Below are 18,028 nucleotides of genomic sequence, written 5' to 3' on the forward strand. Positions count from 1 at the left end.
AATTGCACAGTATTGCGCAATAGCAAGAAATATCCAATAGCACAATATTGCGCAATAGCAAGAAATTGTCAATTGTACAGTATTGTGCAATAGCAAGAAATATTTAATAGCACAGGATTGTGCAAAAGAAGATACTTCCTATAAATTGCTTATTTCTTGACCAATTTCAATGGGGTTTTATTCTTGATTTCATGGGGTTCTTTAATATGCTGAATCTAACCGTGTATTTAGTTTTTGGATTTTGGGCCCCGTTTTTAAATTGGTCCACATTGAGGTCCAAAGGGTCCAAAATTAAACTTTGTTTGATTTCATCAAAAATTGAATTATTGGGGTTCTTTGATATGCCGAATCTAACTGTGTATTTAGATTCTTAAATTTTGGTTCCGTTTTCAAATTGGTCTACATTAAGGTCCAAAGGGTCCAAAATTAAACTTAGTTTGATTTTAACAAAAATTGAATTCTTAGGGTTCTTTGATATGCTGAATCTAAACATGTATTTAGATTTTTGATTATGGGCCCAGTTTTCAAGTTGGTCCAAATCGGGGTCCAAAATTAAACTTTGTTTGATTTCAACAAAAATTGAATATATGGGGTTCTTTGATATGCTGAATCTAACCATGTATTTAGATTTTTGATTTTTGGGCCCCGTTATCAACTTTGTCCACATTGAGGTCAAAAGGGTTCAAAATTAAACTTTGTTTGATTTCATCAAAAATTGAATTATTGGGGTGCTTTGATATGCCGAATCTAACCGTGTATTTAGATTCTTAATTTTTGGTTCCGTTTTCAAATTGGTCTCCATTAAGGTCCAAAGGGTCCAAAATTAAACTTAGTTTGATTTTAACAAAAATTGAATTCTTAGGGTTCTTTGATATGCTGAATCTAAACATGTATTTAGATTTTTGATTATGGGCCCAGTTTTCAAGTTGGTCCAAATCGGGGTCCAAAATTAAACTTTGTTTGATTTCAACAAAAATTGAATATATGGGGTTCTTTGATATGCTGAATCTAACCATGTATTTAGATTTTTGATTTTTGGGCCCCGTTATCAACTTTGTCCACATTGAGGTCAAAAGGGTCCAAAATTAAACTTTGTTTGATTTCATCAAAAATTGAATTCTTGGGGTTCTTTGATATACCATGTATTTAGATTTTGGATATTGGACCATAATAGGTGAATGTCCAATTTAAAATTTTTAAGTTCTTAGACCACATTCAATCTGTGTTAGAAACCTATACTGTGTCAAATATTTAATCACAATCCAAATCCAAAGCTGTATCAAGCTTGAATGTTGTGTCCATACTTCCCCCAACTGTTCAGGGTTCGACCTCTGCGGTCGTATCAAGCTGCGCCCTGCGGAGCATTTTATTTTTATATGGAATTGATTATACAAATTTTTTTATAGATAAAAAACCTGCCAATGTAGGTATGTCAAACCCAATGGAGACTATGGAGCCTGAGGAAGGAGGCTTCTCTACACTGGACAGAAATGCCAGACAATCACAGAGAAATATAGCTACTATTAGAAATGGCTTTCCAAGGACAGGCACACTACCAAGGTTTGTTATACTTGTTAATAGGATGTTAACCTGTACTCATTAACAAAGTATCCCTGGGAACATACTAGTATCAACTAGGAAACAATGATTCTTGATTAATTAAGCTTTTCATTAGTTAAATTTTAGTTTTATGAACATTGCATAAAATGTTAAGATAATGAGACTTAAGCGGGTCTCATTTTATAATAACAATTCATTAAAGCAAGAAAAGTATATTTTTGTTGTAAAAAGTACAGCTTCCTTTAACAATTGTGTCTTCATATCAAATAAATTTAAAAAATAGGAAAATACAAAGCAGTCATATTAACTTTTGTAACTTTTTTTTAATGTGATGCCCATTTTAATGATTTACTTGACAATCTTTGGTGTAATCAGAAAAGCAGAAAACAGTCATTGTTCTTCAAACAATAATTAAAAGTTTTATCCTTTGTTTTCTTTGATGCAATGAACTCATAAAAAAGAATTATTTGTAGTCTACTTATATTAGTTTTCCCCACTTCTGAAATTTCATATTTTCTGTTTCACTGGAAAAGTTTGCAATACATGTGCTTATTAATCATTTTTTTTATATATGTTTGATTTTTCAAGCAAGTACTCCCATTATTGTTCAGTTATGTTTTGAAATTAGCATATTTACTGATAGCATACTTACTAGGAAATATAAACAATCTGTTGATACAGAAAAATTGTTTCAAAGATATTTTGAATGTGTGATATGTTATTATATGTATTTCTTTGCACTCTGGTCTGAGGAGGTCCTCAGTGGCTGAGTGGTCTAAGTAGTCTAACTACTGTATCACTAGCCTGTCAACACTGATGTTGTGAGTTCAAATTAAGCACATGGTAGGTGCTCTTGGTCTTAATTGACTAGGATTGCCTGTTTTCCTATCGATTGTTAGCGTTCTCTCTGTTTTCCTCCACCAATAAAAAATGACCGCCATGAAATAGCCAATAGTGCTGAAAGTGGCATAAAACACCAATCAGTCAGTCAATATTGTCTCAGGCCTAATTCCCATATCTTTCTATTGTTGACGTTGACTTATGCCCAAGTCTTAATATTGTTATGTTTTACACAAGTATATTTCTTCTGTACAGACAACCACCAAGACCAAGTCCAGCTAGTGTGACCTACTCCGAGAGTGATATAGGAGCTACACCACAGAAATCACCATTACCAGATGATGATGATGGCAGTAGTGACACAACACAGAAACCTTCAGATCTAGAAGATAGTTCAGGGGTAAGAAACATCACACAATTATTTAAAATACTGTCGTTAAGTCAGCTAGTAGCTTTTATATATTGTAAAGAAAAGAAAGACTGAATTTGCTTTAGAGACAAATGTAGGTCTTCATTGAAGGAAGTAAAATAAAAAATGGAATTAATGTTATTTCAAAACAATAGTAGGAATTGAAAATATTGAACAAGAGTGAACATTTCATTTGTATTTTTTTTTTTTTTTTTAAATAGTTTTTATACGACCGCCAAAAAATTTTGTGGTCGTATAATGGTATAACGTTTGCGTCGTCGTCGTCCAAAGACACATTGGTTTTCGCACTCTAACTTTAGTTTAAGTGAATGGATCTCTATGAAATTTTACCATAAGGTTCAATACCACAAAAGGAAGGTGGGGATTGATTTTTGGGGTTATGGTACCAACAGTTCAGGAATAAGGGGCCAAAAAGGGGCCAAAAATAAGCATTTTTGTAACTTCCAGACATAACTTGTGTGTTAGTGTATGGATCTCTCTGACATTGTACCACAAGGTTCCATATCACAAAGGGAATGCTGGGATTGATTTTGGGGGTAATTGCCTCCAAATTTTAGGAATTAGGGGCCAAAAAGGGGCAAAAAACAAGCATTTTTCTAGTTTCATGACAATAACTTGTGTGTTAGTGTATGGATCTTTATGAAATTGTACTACAAGGTTCCATATCACAAAGGGAAAGCTGGAATTGAGTTTGGGGGTAATTGCCCAAAACGTTTAGGAATAAGGGGCCAAAAAGGGGCCAAAAATAAGCATTTTCCTAGTTTCCAGACAATAACGTGTTCAAGTGTATGGATCTCTCTGAAATTGTACTGCAAGGTACCATACCACAAAGGGAAGGCTGGGATTGATTTTGGGGGTAATTGCCTCAAAATTATAGGAATTAGGGGCCATAAAGGGGCAAAAAACAAGCATTTTTCTAGTTTCAGGACAATAACTTGTGTGTAAGTGTATTGATCTTTATGAAATTGTACTACAAGGTTCCATATCTCAAAGGGAAAGCTGGGTTTGAGTTTGGGGGAAATTGCCCATAACGTTTAGGAATTTGGGGCCAAAAAGGGGCCAAAAAACAAGCATTTTTCTAGTTTCCAGACAGTGTGTTCAAGTGTATGGATCTCTCTGAAATTGTACTCTGCAAGGTACCATACCTCAAAGGGAAGGCTGGGATTGAGTTTGGGGGTGATGAATCAAAAGGGGGTTCAAAAAATTTGGGGGGGGGGGATTTTTTTTTCCTTTTTTTTCTTTAAAATTTTCCATTTTAAATTGGTTATTTCTGATTTATATATAAAAGCAAATAATAATGATATGGTTTGAATAGGTAAATTCAAAATTTTGAAGTTCTTAGACCACATTCATTCTGTGTCAGAAACCTATGCTGTGTCAAATATTTAATTACAATCCAAATTCAGTGCTGTATCAAGCTTGAATGTTGTGTCCATACTTGCCCCAACTGTTCAGGGTTCGACCTCTGCGGTCGTATCAAGCTGCGCCCCAGAGGAGCATTTTATTGATGGTTGAAACTATTTTGACTGTAGCTGAGGTAGTTATATAAAAGAGCTTGTTTTGTCTTGGAAAGGATCAATGATTGAAGTTTAATCTGCACCTTTGGCAAATGGAAAATTTATTAAACAAGGAATACTGAGTGTTTAGCTCATTACATTTTATATTGTGTATACATTTTGTATGTATATATGATTTATATATTTTTTTTATGTTTACAGGGAAGTGAAGATGAGAGTGATTTGGATGACAAGCCATTACCACCACCACCTCCTCCTCTTCCACAGGAATCTCCCCTGCGCCCTCCATTTCCTAGAAATGCCTATGTTAATGACTATTCCGACGAATATCCTAGACTCCATCACCATGATCAGCATGATCACCATGATCACCATGATCACCATGATCACCATGATCACCATGATCACCCACCACAAACTCCACACAGAAATCAGAGTCACTATAATGCTTATAATTATACAGACAGTGAGGCCAGTAGTAGCCATTATGGCCTCAGCTTAAACTCAGGACAGATAGTGATAAACAATTCAGCAGGATCCAGAGCACCTTTACCAGGCTTTTCATCATTTGTGTGATGATGGCATGTTACAGTATTGTGTAATCAACGATGTTAGTTAATCATGACACGAAAATTTGAAGAGACAATCGATAAACAAATTGATGTCTGTTTCTGTGATCAGTCAAGAGTTACCTCCCATCGTGGCCAAAATATGTTTATGACGATTTTAAATAGTGCTTAATCATAGATGTACTATAATCATACTATATCATCTGCTCTTCTGTCCATCCCTTTAGAGCCTCCATGAACAGAAGTGGGAGAAATCCAAAATGGTCATTTTACTGAATATGTTTTAACACATATGTATTTCAGACTGTATAGAACAGTTAGAAGGTTCAGTCCTGGTGCAATAAGTATTTATAATGAGCATTGTATATTAAATCATTTCATCAATGATATTTAATTGACTGTTTAAAAACAGGTCTTATTAATGACAAATGTATTTTAAGAAAGACAAATGATATATACATATATTGTCTTCATTAAAATGGTTTTTTTTTTGTAAAAGTGATATAAGCTTGCAGTGTAAACTATTTATTTTGCATTTAATGATTTTTTTTGTTTGATAAGTAAATGTTTGGGAGATGAAAGAATTCACCCCAAAAAATAATGAAAAATGAAATGAATTAAAATCTGAGAATAATTAACCAGTCAGTATTGATGTACTGTAATGTACATGAACTAGTAACCAGATTTAAAACACTATAACTGTGCCTGTAATTTCTTATAGGATCACGGCAAATCCATGTGTTTTAATATGAAAATGTTTTGTGATAATATATGTTTGTTGTTGATATATGTAGATAGAATATTAAACACTATTTATGTACATAAATACTATGTTATTTTTCACAAATGTAACATTAACAATTGTAAATTTCCATATGTATATAACAATATTTCTAAATATCTTTTATAGAGATATATGTACATTCTTAGTGAGGTTCCAAAATCTAACAAATTTTAACAATACTCTGGTTAATTTGGAGATATGTAATTCAAATGTTGAATGAGCTGATCATAACAATTTCATTTATTCATCTGATCTGATGAACAAAATGAATGATATAATATAATTAAAACTTATTCTGTTGTATAGAATTATTTTTTAATGATGCATTCCGCAAACAAAAAAACATTAGATAAGTAAATTTGTTTTTGCAAAGGATAATTTAAGTTTTATTGGCTTAAACTAATCATCCTGAAGGTCTTAAAACTGAGAATTAGGTTGTGTTATTTGCCTTACTAAGAGAGTGTTTACATTTTATATGTTTTATTTAAATCTTATTTATTGTATTTTCACACGAATTTACATCATATCAAGTAACAAATTTCCAATATCGAAAATGAATCTGATAAATAGATTTTATTTAAATTATACATATCAACAATTAATTTAAAGTATGTGAAATATAGTTTTCATGAATCTATAAGAAAAGAAACCAATCTACTTTTTCTTGGAGTTATTTATAAATTAAACATGGACTTAAGTTTTTCCCCAAGAACTGTGTTGATATTGGTTTTAATGTGGTTGTGATTATGTTAAATAATATATATTTTTCTATGCAAACACGTCAGCATTGTTTTATAATTGTTTCTATGTATGAATATTTAGGCATCCATTCCATATCAGAAATAACATTCTGGATTTGTGATAAATATTAAATATATAGATACATTTTATTTAAGGTTGAAAAAACTTTATTTTACTATAAATACCATAATAATTTTATTAGTTATTTTGTACTGATAATATTTCAAAAAGCATAATCAAAACCATTTGTTCAGGGAAATTATTCACCAAGCTTTTTATCTCATTGGCATTTCACAAGATTAACTTGAACATTTTTTATGTTTATTTACTTGTGTGCTTTCTCAAAATTTTAATTGAATGCACAATTTATTATAAATGCAATTCAGATATTTCTACTATTGATTTATGCAAAATTACTATGAGAAAGAAAAGATTTTATGATCAAATCTAAGTTTCAGTTATTATATTTAAAAAACCTGCAAAAGCAAAACTAGTAAATGCAAAGGACATACTTCAATAGAGCTAAAAATGGCAATATGATATTTTTAACATAACTTAAATAAAGATTATTATGAATGATGAAATGATCGATTTTGAGCCTTTAACTTATGTTTAACTTGAAAACGAAGGTATTCAAATGATGCCCTCGCCCTAAAGAGTAAAATATTTCTTTTCATTAAGAAATAAAATTTCTATTATTTTAGAAGAAAATGCTAAAATTTTCATCTTCCTGCACTAACCAAAATGTTGTACTTTAATATCTTATGGTCCCAATACAAAGACTGCAAAGCAAATATTAGAAAGTCTGGCATTTTACACGTCATCTGAAATTTGTAGGAGTAGGATCATTTAGGCAAGAAATCATTCAAGCTTGAATTTTGAAGATGTAACAACATAGAATAGTATTTCTATAAATTCAACCAGTTAGGACCAAATAGTTTACATTTATTTTAAATATATACAGGTTGTGTTTCCACCAACCAATTGGTGCTACAGGTTGTGGTTAATGTCATTATATGTGTTTATTGTGTATCATAGTGCAAACTTTTTTGTTTTATAGTTTTATATATAGTTCTGTACATATCTGTTATACAATTATATTTTAGTTATTTTTAGTATAAACTAATCATTTTTCAATGCAATATGATGATGTAGCATGTTTAATGGTCATACAGAATTTATTATTTTCATCCTCATCATCAGCACTTGATTAACCCTAATACTTAAGTATTTACAGCTTCAATTAATTTGTTAAATCTTGATAAAACTCATAGGAAATTAAACCAAAGGTTCTTTGTGATCAAAGAAAGTACTGTGGATTCATTTATTTTCATTGATATCAGTTTTCGTGGGTGGATAAAGATTTGTTATTATGAAAGTTCTTAATTTCATGGTTTCATCATTTGCGCATATTAAAGTAACTTAAAAAATGGTATTTAGTTGAATGTTTCCCCATACCCACGAAACCAATGAAAATTTATATCCCATGAATATTAGCAAGTGACATTTTTAGGGATAAATGTTTTTAATCTTTTACATTTCTATGTTAAATTGTACATTTAAATAAAATAATTTAAACATATAACTTAAAACAGTAAAAGCAGGCAAGGCACAAAGTCTCCTGAATTTATAGATACAGAAACTTATTATTTGAGAAACCATTTTGAATATGCCTTTTCAAGTGTCACATTGATAAGGCTTAATGTCACTATTTGATAACTTGTGTAAGTTCAATATTGCCAGATTTATTAATGGCGGGAAATGAAGAACATGTGCTAAACAAAAAGCCTTTGTCAAGTTACATAGCATTAAAGGTATATTGTCAATTTAAAAGTTAAAAACATATGATATAGTTATATTTGCTATTATGAAAAGTATTTTGTATGACTATTAATGGAAAATAAATGAATTTTTTCCAAATGCACTTGTAAATATCATGAACTTATTTACCATAATTAATTTAGAATCACAATTATTCATTAATTAACAATCTAGTCTTAAATGTGACTCTAAAAAAGTTTTAAAAAGAGTTTTTACTTATTTTTTATGCTCATAGATTCGTACTTAGCCAATATCTCATTATTTACTTTGCAAGAAAAATAGTAAAATTTTGCTGAAAAATAAAGTATCGGTTAGTTATTTTGTGACGCTATTTATTACTTAATGTAATTTGGTGATGTTTAGACCATATCATTAACTAACACTTCTATTTTTAAATATGTAAACAAAGTAGTAAATTCTTCTGACACAATCATGTTTCAATATAATTTCTAGAAAAAATAATTAGCAAATAAATAAATACTGTAAATCTTGCAAAGTTTTTAATTTTTGTTGATGTATTTTTGTCTCATTTCAATGGTTTTTATGTGTGATGGATGTGAGTGTTATTTTACAAGAAATCATGTAATTCTAAAACTAAAAATTCAAAAGCTCAAATCAAGTAGAATGAAAAAAGTATATTAACATGCACTAGAAAATTTAACATTTACACTGAAATACTATAGAAAAGTACAATAACACGTACCAGCATGTGATTATTAATACATAAGTTGTAGTAAATTATGCAAAATTGTATCCTTTTTAATAAATAAAAACGAGAAATGAACACATTTTATTTAACCAACAGTTTATTTACTTTTTAATGTCTCATTGGCCAGTTTTTTTACTGGTAACGTTCCTGATAATACTTACAGAGTAGTGAGGGCATTTCTTATTTAATGTTTTTTTTTTCTAGACCTAACAAATTAATTCATGTAGAGGCATATTTTTCCTATGAAATTCGAATGGTCTTCGAATTTTTTTTTGGGGAATACTTATAGAAACAGAAACTGAAAATTAAGATATTAGGATTAATCCATTCAAAACACATTTTTATACGACCGCAAAAATTAAAAATTTTTTGGTCGTATATTGGTATGACGTTGGCGTCGTCGTCGTCGTCGTCGTCGTTGTCGTCGTCGTCGTCGTCGTCGTCCGGCGTCGTCTGGCGTCGTCCGAAGACACATTGGTTTTCGCACTCTAACTTTAGTTTAAGTGAATGGATCTCCATGAAATTTCACCATAAGGTTCAATACCACGAAAGGAAGGTTGGGATTGATTTTGGGGGTTATGGTACCAACAGTTAAGGAATTAGGGGCCAAAAAGGGGCCAAAAATAAGCATTTTTGTAACTTTCAGACAATAACTTGTGTGTAAGTGTATGGATCTCTCTGACATTGTACCACAAGGTTCCATATCACAAAGGGAAGGCTGTAATTGATTTTGGGGGTAATTGCCTCAAAATTTTAGGAATTAGGGGCCAAAAAAGGGGCAAAAAACAAGCATTTTTCTAGTTTCATGACAATAACTTGTGTGTAAGTGTTTGGATATTTCTGAAATTGTACTACAAGGTTCCATATCACAAAGGGAAAGCTGGAATTGAGTTTGGGGGTAATTGCCCGAAACGTTTAGGAATTGGGGGCCAAAAAGGGGCCAAAAATAAGCATTTTTCTAGTTTCCAGACAATAACTTGTGTTCAAGTGTATGGATCTCTCTGAAATTGTACTGCAAGGTACCATACCACAAAGGGAAGGCTGGGATTGAGTTTGGGGGTGATGAATCATAAGGGGGTTCAAAAAATTTGGGGGGGGGGATTTTTTTTTTTTTTTTTTTCTTTTTTTCCTTTTTTTTTCTTTTAAAATTTTCCATTTTAAGTTGGTTATTTCTGATTTATATTTAAAAGCAAATAATAATGATATGGTAGGAGATACACACCAAACAGGATATGTAAATTATTATATAATAAGTATTGTGCAATAGCAAGAAATTTTCAATTGCACAGTATTGCACAATAGCAAGAAATCTTCAATTGCACAGTATTGCGCAATAGCAAGAAATCTTCAATTGCACAGTATTGCGCAATAGCAAGAAATATCCAAAAGCACAATATTGCGCAATAGCAAGAAATTGTCAATTGTACAGTATTGCGCAATAGCAAGAAATATTCAATTGCACAGTATTGTGCAAAAGAAGATACTTCGTATAAATTGCTTATTTCTTGATCAATTTCAATGGGGTTTTATTCTTGAATTCTTGGGGTTCTTTAATATGCTGAATCTAACCGTGTATTAAGTTTTTGGATTTTGGGCCCCGTTTTTAAATTGGTCCACATTGAGGTCCAAAGGGTCCAAAATTTAACTTTGTTTGATTTCATCAAAAATTGAATTATTGGGGTTCTTTGATATGCCGAATCTAACCGTGTATTTAGATTTTTAATTTTGGGTCCCGTTTTTTAAATTGGTCGACATTAAGGTCCAAAGGGTCCAAAATTAAACTTAGTTTGATTTTAACAAAAATTGAATTCTTGGGGTTCTTTGATATGCTGAATCTAAACATGTGTTTAGATTTTTGATTATGGGCCCAGTTTTCAAGTTGGTCCAAGTTGGGTCCAAAATTAAACTTTGTTTGATTTCAACAAAAATTGAATATATGGGGTTCTTTGATATGCTGAATCTAAACATGTATTTAGATTTTAGATTTTTGGCCCAGTTTTCAAGTTGGTCCAAATTGGGGTCCAAAATTAAACTTTGTTTGATTTCAACAAAAATTGAATATATGGGGTTCTTTGATATGCTGAATCTTACCATGTATTTAGATTTTTTATTTGTGGGCCCGCTATCAAATTGGTTCATATTGAGGTCAAAAGGGTCCAAAATTAAACTTTGTTTGATTTCATCAAAAATTGAATTATTGGGGTTCTTTGATATGCCAAATCTAACCGTGTATTTAGATTTTTAATTTTGGGTCCTGTTTTTTAAATTGGTCTACATTAAGGTCCAAAGGGTCCAAAATTAAACTTAGTTTGATTTTAACAGAAATTGAATTTTAGGGGTTCTTTGATATGCTGAATCTAAACATGTGTTTAGATTTTTGATTATGGGACCAGTTTTCAAGTTGGTCCAAGTTGGGGTCCAAAATTAAACTTTGTTTGATTTCAACAAAAATTGAATATATGGGGTTCTTTGATATGCTGAATCTAAACTGTATTCAGATTTTAGATTTTTGGCCCAGTTTTCAAGTTGGTCCAAATTGGGGTCCAAAATTAAAATTTGTTTGATTTCAACAAAAATTGAATATATGGGGTTCTTTGATATGCTGAATCTTACCATGTATTTAGATTTTTTTATTTGTGGGTCCGCTATCAAATTGGTTCATATTGAGGTCAAAAGGGTCCAAAATTAAACTTTGTTTGATTTCATCAAAAATTTAATTATTGGGGTTCTTTGATATGCCAAATCTAACCGTGTTTTTAGATTTTTAATTTTGGGTCCCGTTTTTTAAATTTGTCTACATTAAGGTCCAAAGGGTCCAAAATTAAACTTAGTTTGATTTTAACAAAAATTGAATTCTTCGGGTACTTTGATATGCTGAATCTAAACATGTGTTTAGATTTTTGATTATGGGACCAGTTTTCAAGTTTGTCAATGTTGGGGTCCAAAATTAAACTTTGTTTGATTTCAACAAAAATTGAATATATGGGGTTCTTTGATATGCTGAATCTAACCATGTATTTTGATTTTGGACATTGGACCATAATAGGTAAATTAAAAAAATTGAAGTTCTTAGACCACATTCTTTCTGTGTCAGAAACCTATGCTGTGTCAAATATTTAATCACAATCCAAATTCAGAGCTGTATCAAGCTTGAATGTTGTGTCCATACTTGCCCCAACTGTTCAGGGTTCGACCTCTGCGGTCGTATCAAGCTGCGCCCAGCGAAGCATTTTATTAGTTTTTGTTATGCCATAAACCTTTAGGTTGACAGAAATCAAATGCAAATTACTTTTAAATGCATATTGATTTATGTTTAATTTGTTATTTACCATTATAGAAAAAAAACTACAATAAGACAGTGCATTCTAAATTAAGATCAAAAAGAACTTAAGAATATGAATAATTTTTTTTTTACTAAAAAGAAGTTAGAATTATTGAATGGAAATAGAATTTTAAACTATTATGAATATTTTGCTTAGTTGTGACTATACAAGGTAATGAAATATGCATTTCAAATTTTTGTCAATTTTGATACCATTTCTATGGTATGTTAACTATAGTAAAATCTGAATTGTCAATAATTGAATATATTTAATTACTGCTTGACCGATGCATTAAATCCTGGATTAATTTTATTTAACTTTTTTTTTTACAATTATCATGTGATATGAGTTGATGATCTGTTACCAAATGGTATGTTTAATGATGAATGGTTTTCCATTTTGAATAAATTCCTTACGACATAGATGAGACTTTTTATTTATTGCATGCAACAGTTTTCAATTTACTGTTTTTATTAGAGCAAAAAATGTGACAGGATGCTGATCACATTAATTTAAAATTCACATCAGGTACAGCTATCTCATTAAAGTCAGTTGTCTAAATATCACATTGATAAATGCACACATTAACTTCTGAATTTACAGTAAATTATATTCATGAACTCAATTAGCCATGGCAGAGTAAATGTTGGATTAAAAAGATTTTTTGGAAAGATCAGAACTATTGTTTCAATTCTTTCCAAAGCACTGGCCTCACAAACAGGAAGTAGTTAGATTAGGTATTAAATCTAAACACACTGAGATATAATTCCCAATAGTTTCCATGTCTTTGTACATATGTGTGTGAACTATGAAAAATTTGATAAAATCTTTAGAGCAGATCATTCAAGTATGTAATCTGCTGGTTATTTTGGTCATTTTCATTAGGTAATGATACAATACCAACAATGATTGACAACTGCCATAATAAAAAAAAAAGCCACGTTTAGCCCTAATTTTAATGTCGAACCCTCCTAAATGCCAATCACATTGACCAAATTACTTATTAACTTCAGTTTAACATAATTAAGCAGACACTTTATTACATAACCCAATATACAATTCTTGACCTCAATAGTGAATACACAAATGTATGATGTTTGATATATTGAAATGATAATTTGATAATTAACCTATAACTTCTGATCTACACTACATAAAATGATACTGTAAATTATGTCTGAAAGATTAAAGATAAGTATTAACAATATCTATTTCAAATGAAAACAATCATAAAATTAGATCTGCATATTTGAAGCTATTCAAAAGGATCTATAATTTTTTGATAAATCAGTGTCATATAATTGTTTTCAAAATCAATAAGCAACCATTAGAGGAGTAAAAAGGTAAACTTATGTTTCAAAATACAAAATGCCCCAAAAGGTTAGTTTTGGGAGACAGATTTCTTAGTTTCAAGTCTATCTATTGTGCCCATGGATAAACTTTATTAGAAGAATCTTTATTTGGTAATTTCTTCTATTTCTAAAGATGAAAACATGGAACGGTGAACTTTTTTTTTTACAAAAAAAAAATAAAAACAGTATATGGGCAAACTTTTTGCCTGATTTGTTTATGTACTTTATCCTTTAACTTCTCATTCTGCTTTATAGATTATGACATGAGGATTGAATTTAGGATACCACAGGTACAGTAAGGACTACTTTATATCTTGATTTACATCAAGAAATTGTCAGTGATAGTATGTTGAGAGCTAATTTAGGGATGATTTCAATATATTATCTTCACATAATTAACTTTCCAGCAACACCTGAGTATTATATCTCAATGTTGTAAAGATGTTACAGGGCTTGTGTTTTCTATTATAATTTCTTTGAAGAGGGTCACTTCTTACAAGGAATATATTGTACCAAGGGTTCTGAATAGTTTAGTTGGAAGTCATCACTTTTAAAGTTTTGCAGATTTTCATGATTTCTTTAATACATTGTATGTTGTGAAATATCTGTGTTACTATACGAAACCTGTCCTTTCCTTATTTACAAAAAGTTGAATGCAATTTATCAACAGAGTTTTACTAGCCATGAGCGAAACAAATGATGGTTCAGGAATGTCATTCTCTTCCTAAGCGCCCGAGTTAACACAGATTTTTTTTCTCATAGTAGTCGTCATGTTGTGTTTGCTTTAGTTTTCTGAGTTGTTTGTTGTTGTCAGTAAATGTGCTGTTTTTTGGGGTCATTGACAAGTAAGTAATGTCTTATCAGTTTTCCTGAACTTTTTCATATTTTCCATTCAAACTTTCACATCTTTTTTAAAGGATGGAAACTTCAAATGTAATGAGATTTTATGAAATCGGTAATGTCTTAAGGTAAGACCAGCGAATGTTGCCAAATCTGTATGGTATGAAGCTTTCACTGACTAAACCCCACTAACTTTAATATGATATTTCTCAGATACTATAAGTAATAGGTCAACTATATATGGTGTATGGAATGATAGTGAGGTGAACATGATTGTCTTGCTTTGCCTCCATTTTCATAGAATTTTATGTTAAGTTTATCTGTTAATGTCAATGCCAATGTTAAGTAAAATCTTGATCTTAAAGACTTTCAACATCATTAAGACAGGCAAGACATTTCAGCGTGTGCACTCTAAGTTATAATAGTATATATATAAATTAAACAAGTTAAATATTTTCTTCCAATCTGCATCTTTGCTTTTCATTGACGTATTAAAAGTTATGATTATAATATTGCTGTCAAATCATTGTACTCTTTTTTTAGCTCACCTAGCACAAAGGGCTCATTAAGCTTTCTCAGCACTAGAGATATAATTTCAAGGAAAGAAAAGATCTACAAGTAAGTCAATGTTTCGGAAATCGTTAGTTAACTTCTTATCATTGTCTCAGAACATGTAATCAGAACTTAGAGGTGTTGACATCTTGTAGGAAAGTGAGAGTCGACTCTGAGGAGTTATCGCTCTTAAATGACGAATTTTACCATTTGTTTGTGTTATTGCCTATTATTTTGAAACTATAGCAGATAGAGATATACTTTAGCAAAAATGACCCACAAGGCAAGATCTACCAATAAGTTGATATTGCTGAAATCGTTGGTTAACCCTTTTTAGGAGTTAGTGCCCTTCAACTCAGTCTTTTAGTGCTTACATGTATTATTGCGAATCGTAAGGCAACCCCATAATGCAAGATTATTTAATCGGATTTCTAAACCTGCTATAGTAGAACATTTAAAAGTATCATTACTTACTTTGCTTGCCAAGTGTGCTGGGAAGTTTGCTCAAGTATTACAATTAGAATTGACATATACAGTCACAAAGACGGATAATTGAGTAAAACTGATCATGAGATTTGATTGTACAAATCATATGAACAATATCTTAATTTTACTTGCAATACACGAGTTAACTTCCTAACAAACTATGCAAGCAAACCAACATTTTTTTTAAATTTATGTTATTCTAGAAAAGACTCTGACCATGGTAAATGAGTTTTTATTATTATTGCATAGTTCATTATGTCGCATCTTTTTATCAATTTTATCGAAAATTTCTTAAAATGCTGAATTTAAAACAATACTTAATACAAAAAATACAAAAAATACATGACGCAATGCAATTAAAGGACAGCATTATCAAGGAAAGAAAAGTTCAAAACAGGAAAGGAAAAAAAAAGACTGTTATGAGATAGCTGTTATAAATATCAAATTACGACCGTGCATGCAAAAAAAAAAAACACAGACTAAAAATGCGCTTATCATAGTTTTAATAATAAGTGTTAACTTATACCAGGCATCACATTCATAGCGAAAATGGATACGAAAATCAAATAAATTTTACTCTCTGTACTCTTTCTGAAATATATGTACAGTACAAATAATAGGGAACATCAGTATAATACAGTGAACATTTTAACAATTGACATGTCGTGCTGTAATTCGTGAAGTTTTCATATTACCAATCTGATCGAGATAAGATAACTTTGAAGTGTTAAACCTATTACATAATGTATTCAAAGCTTTTGACATTTACGTAGTTTAAAATGGGTTATCAATAAAGTTAATTATTTGATTTTGGAATAAAAAAAATATATACCTCTAACGTAAACTGATGAACTTGAACCAGATTTTAATTTAGCTATCCAGAATAAAGTACACACTATATTTGTTTTATTCAATATTGGAATGCCAATTAAACATGTTTGTTTTGGATCTACCAGTAGCGCCTATGTATATTTTTATTGGTAAGTATATTTTGTCGCGTCAGAGTCCCTAATACTGAAGTGAGTCGGGCATAATACAAAAATAACTTTTCTTGCAATTCAAGTAAAAAAGTCAACAGTTTGTTTATCTAGGATATATGTATGGTCTTAATGGTTTATTCACTTTTATCAAATTCCGTTAATCTTTAACTCAAACGTTTTAATCTTTGATGCATATCCTTAAATTTCAAGATTTCTTTTACGGAGTATTGACATACGCTTGTGCAAAATATAGCTAGTAGAAATATACATTGAAGTTGATATGTTAGGAATTTGTTCTCATAGCAACTTTAAACAGATTTTACACAAAACTTCTACAGTCTGCTGCTGTCTTCGTTTCTTATATAAAAATAAAGATAAAAAAATTATATAATTACATATCATTATTTGTATTCATCATTTCTATTTACCGGCACGTTTTCTTGCGAACATATAAACCTTGCGTCTTTGCGGAGAACGACTTTACTGAAGAGTTCCATTTGTTGGCAATATTTTAGTCCGGTCAGTTTCCCGGCAATAACCCCATCTTGCACCATCGTAAAATTGCAATCAAATTAAAACAACAGGCAAAACAGATTTACTCTGTATCAAGCCAGTAATTTGTAGGTTTATATATCTTAATAATCTGATAAAAGAAAATAAAATTCCCGGCTGGTTTTCAAATTTCATTATATTTCAGTTTGTTAAAAAAAGGTTTTTTCCCTATATATTAGAAAAACTATGTTAAAATACTTGAACAAAATAAAACAAAATTAAGGTACACCTAATCAATGACAAATGATGTCACTTGCTTCTTATTGACGCAAACGTAGTTTTAAGACAAGTATCTAATCTGTATACATATATTTCAATAACAAATATGTTTTGGTCCAATGTTGTGACTTTTGGTACTGTTATAGCTCCATAAACACAGCAACTCGGTCTAGATTCTCTAAATATCCCAAAAACCATTAAGACCGTGTGAAACAAACGACTTATTTAAAAAAAGATTATCTTATCAAATAAAAGACAGATTTTACGACAGTGAGACATAAAGTCAACGACTACTTAATAAAAAAAAACATTTCGGGTTCTTTTAAAAAAATCTTACGGCAAAAGTTGATCGTAACTTATACTGAAATTTTCATGATTTTACTCGTAAGATTTTTTTTAAATGAGTCGCTGGAGGTCAGCTTACAATCTTCAACAGTATGCAGGTGTCTTTACAATATATCGAGCTCTAAATCGTCCAGAGTCGAAATGACTTATAGTATCAAAACCTACCATTAACACCAAATTCTCCCAATAATAAAAAATGAAAACAAAACGATAGCAAATTACACCTTATCAAGGTGTATTAGCAAATTAACTTCTTATTCTCAGATACCGTTTTCTTCCTAAAATTATCAGATGGTAACTTTCTCTCTCGCACGTTTCTTCTTTTTCTATTCCCTTTTTCTTTTTTTCTGTCCCTCTCATTCTACCATACAACTTTAAAAAATCTCCCAATTTATAAAATCCTCTCTA

The 18,028-nt window shown here is 30.6% G+C and overlaps 2 protein-coding genes across 27 annotated transcripts in view; both read left to right on the forward strand.

The window, feature by feature from the left end:
- LOC127708076 (protein sidekick-2-like) overlaps window positions 1–12,716 on the forward strand; it is a 58,821-nt gene extending 46,105 nt beyond the window's left edge. For 2 of the 3 annotated variants that reach the window (XM_052212875.1, XM_052212874.1), the window contains exons 32-34: window positions 1,407–1,560; window positions 2,656–2,800; window positions 4,549–12,716. In XM_052212875.1, the coding sequence (XP_052068835.1) occupies window positions 1,407–1,560; window positions 2,656–2,800; window positions 4,549–4,923 (674 nt within the window). In that variant the 3' untranslated portion in view covers window positions 4,924–12,716. The remainder of the gene's footprint in view (window positions 1–1,406; window positions 1,561–2,655; window positions 2,801–4,548) is intronic. The other variant, XR_007985143.1, reaches the window with a different exon arrangement.
- Window positions 12,717–16,444: 3,728 nt separating this feature from the next.
- The window catches only part of LOC127708599 (uncharacterized), a 60,424-nt gene continuing 58,840 nt past the window's right edge, over window positions 16,445–18,028 (forward strand). For 23 of the 24 annotated variants that reach the window (XM_052213590.1, XM_052213595.1, XM_052213593.1 and 20 more), the window contains exon 1: window positions 16,449–16,504. In XM_052213590.1, the coding sequence (XP_052069550.1) occupies window positions 16,459–16,504 (46 nt within the window). In that variant the 5' untranslated portion in view covers window positions 16,449–16,458. Of the gene's footprint in view, window positions 16,505–18,028 lie in introns of all 24 variants that reach the window. The other variant, XM_052213589.1, reaches the window with a different exon arrangement.

This window comes from Mytilus californianus, unplaced genomic scaffold, assembly GCF_021869535.1.
Source record: "Mytilus californianus isolate M0D057914Y unplaced genomic scaffold, xbMytCali1.0.p SCAF_7, whole genome shotgun sequence".
NCBI lineage: Eukaryota > Metazoa > Mollusca > Bivalvia > Mytilida > Mytilidae > Mytilus > Mytilus californianus.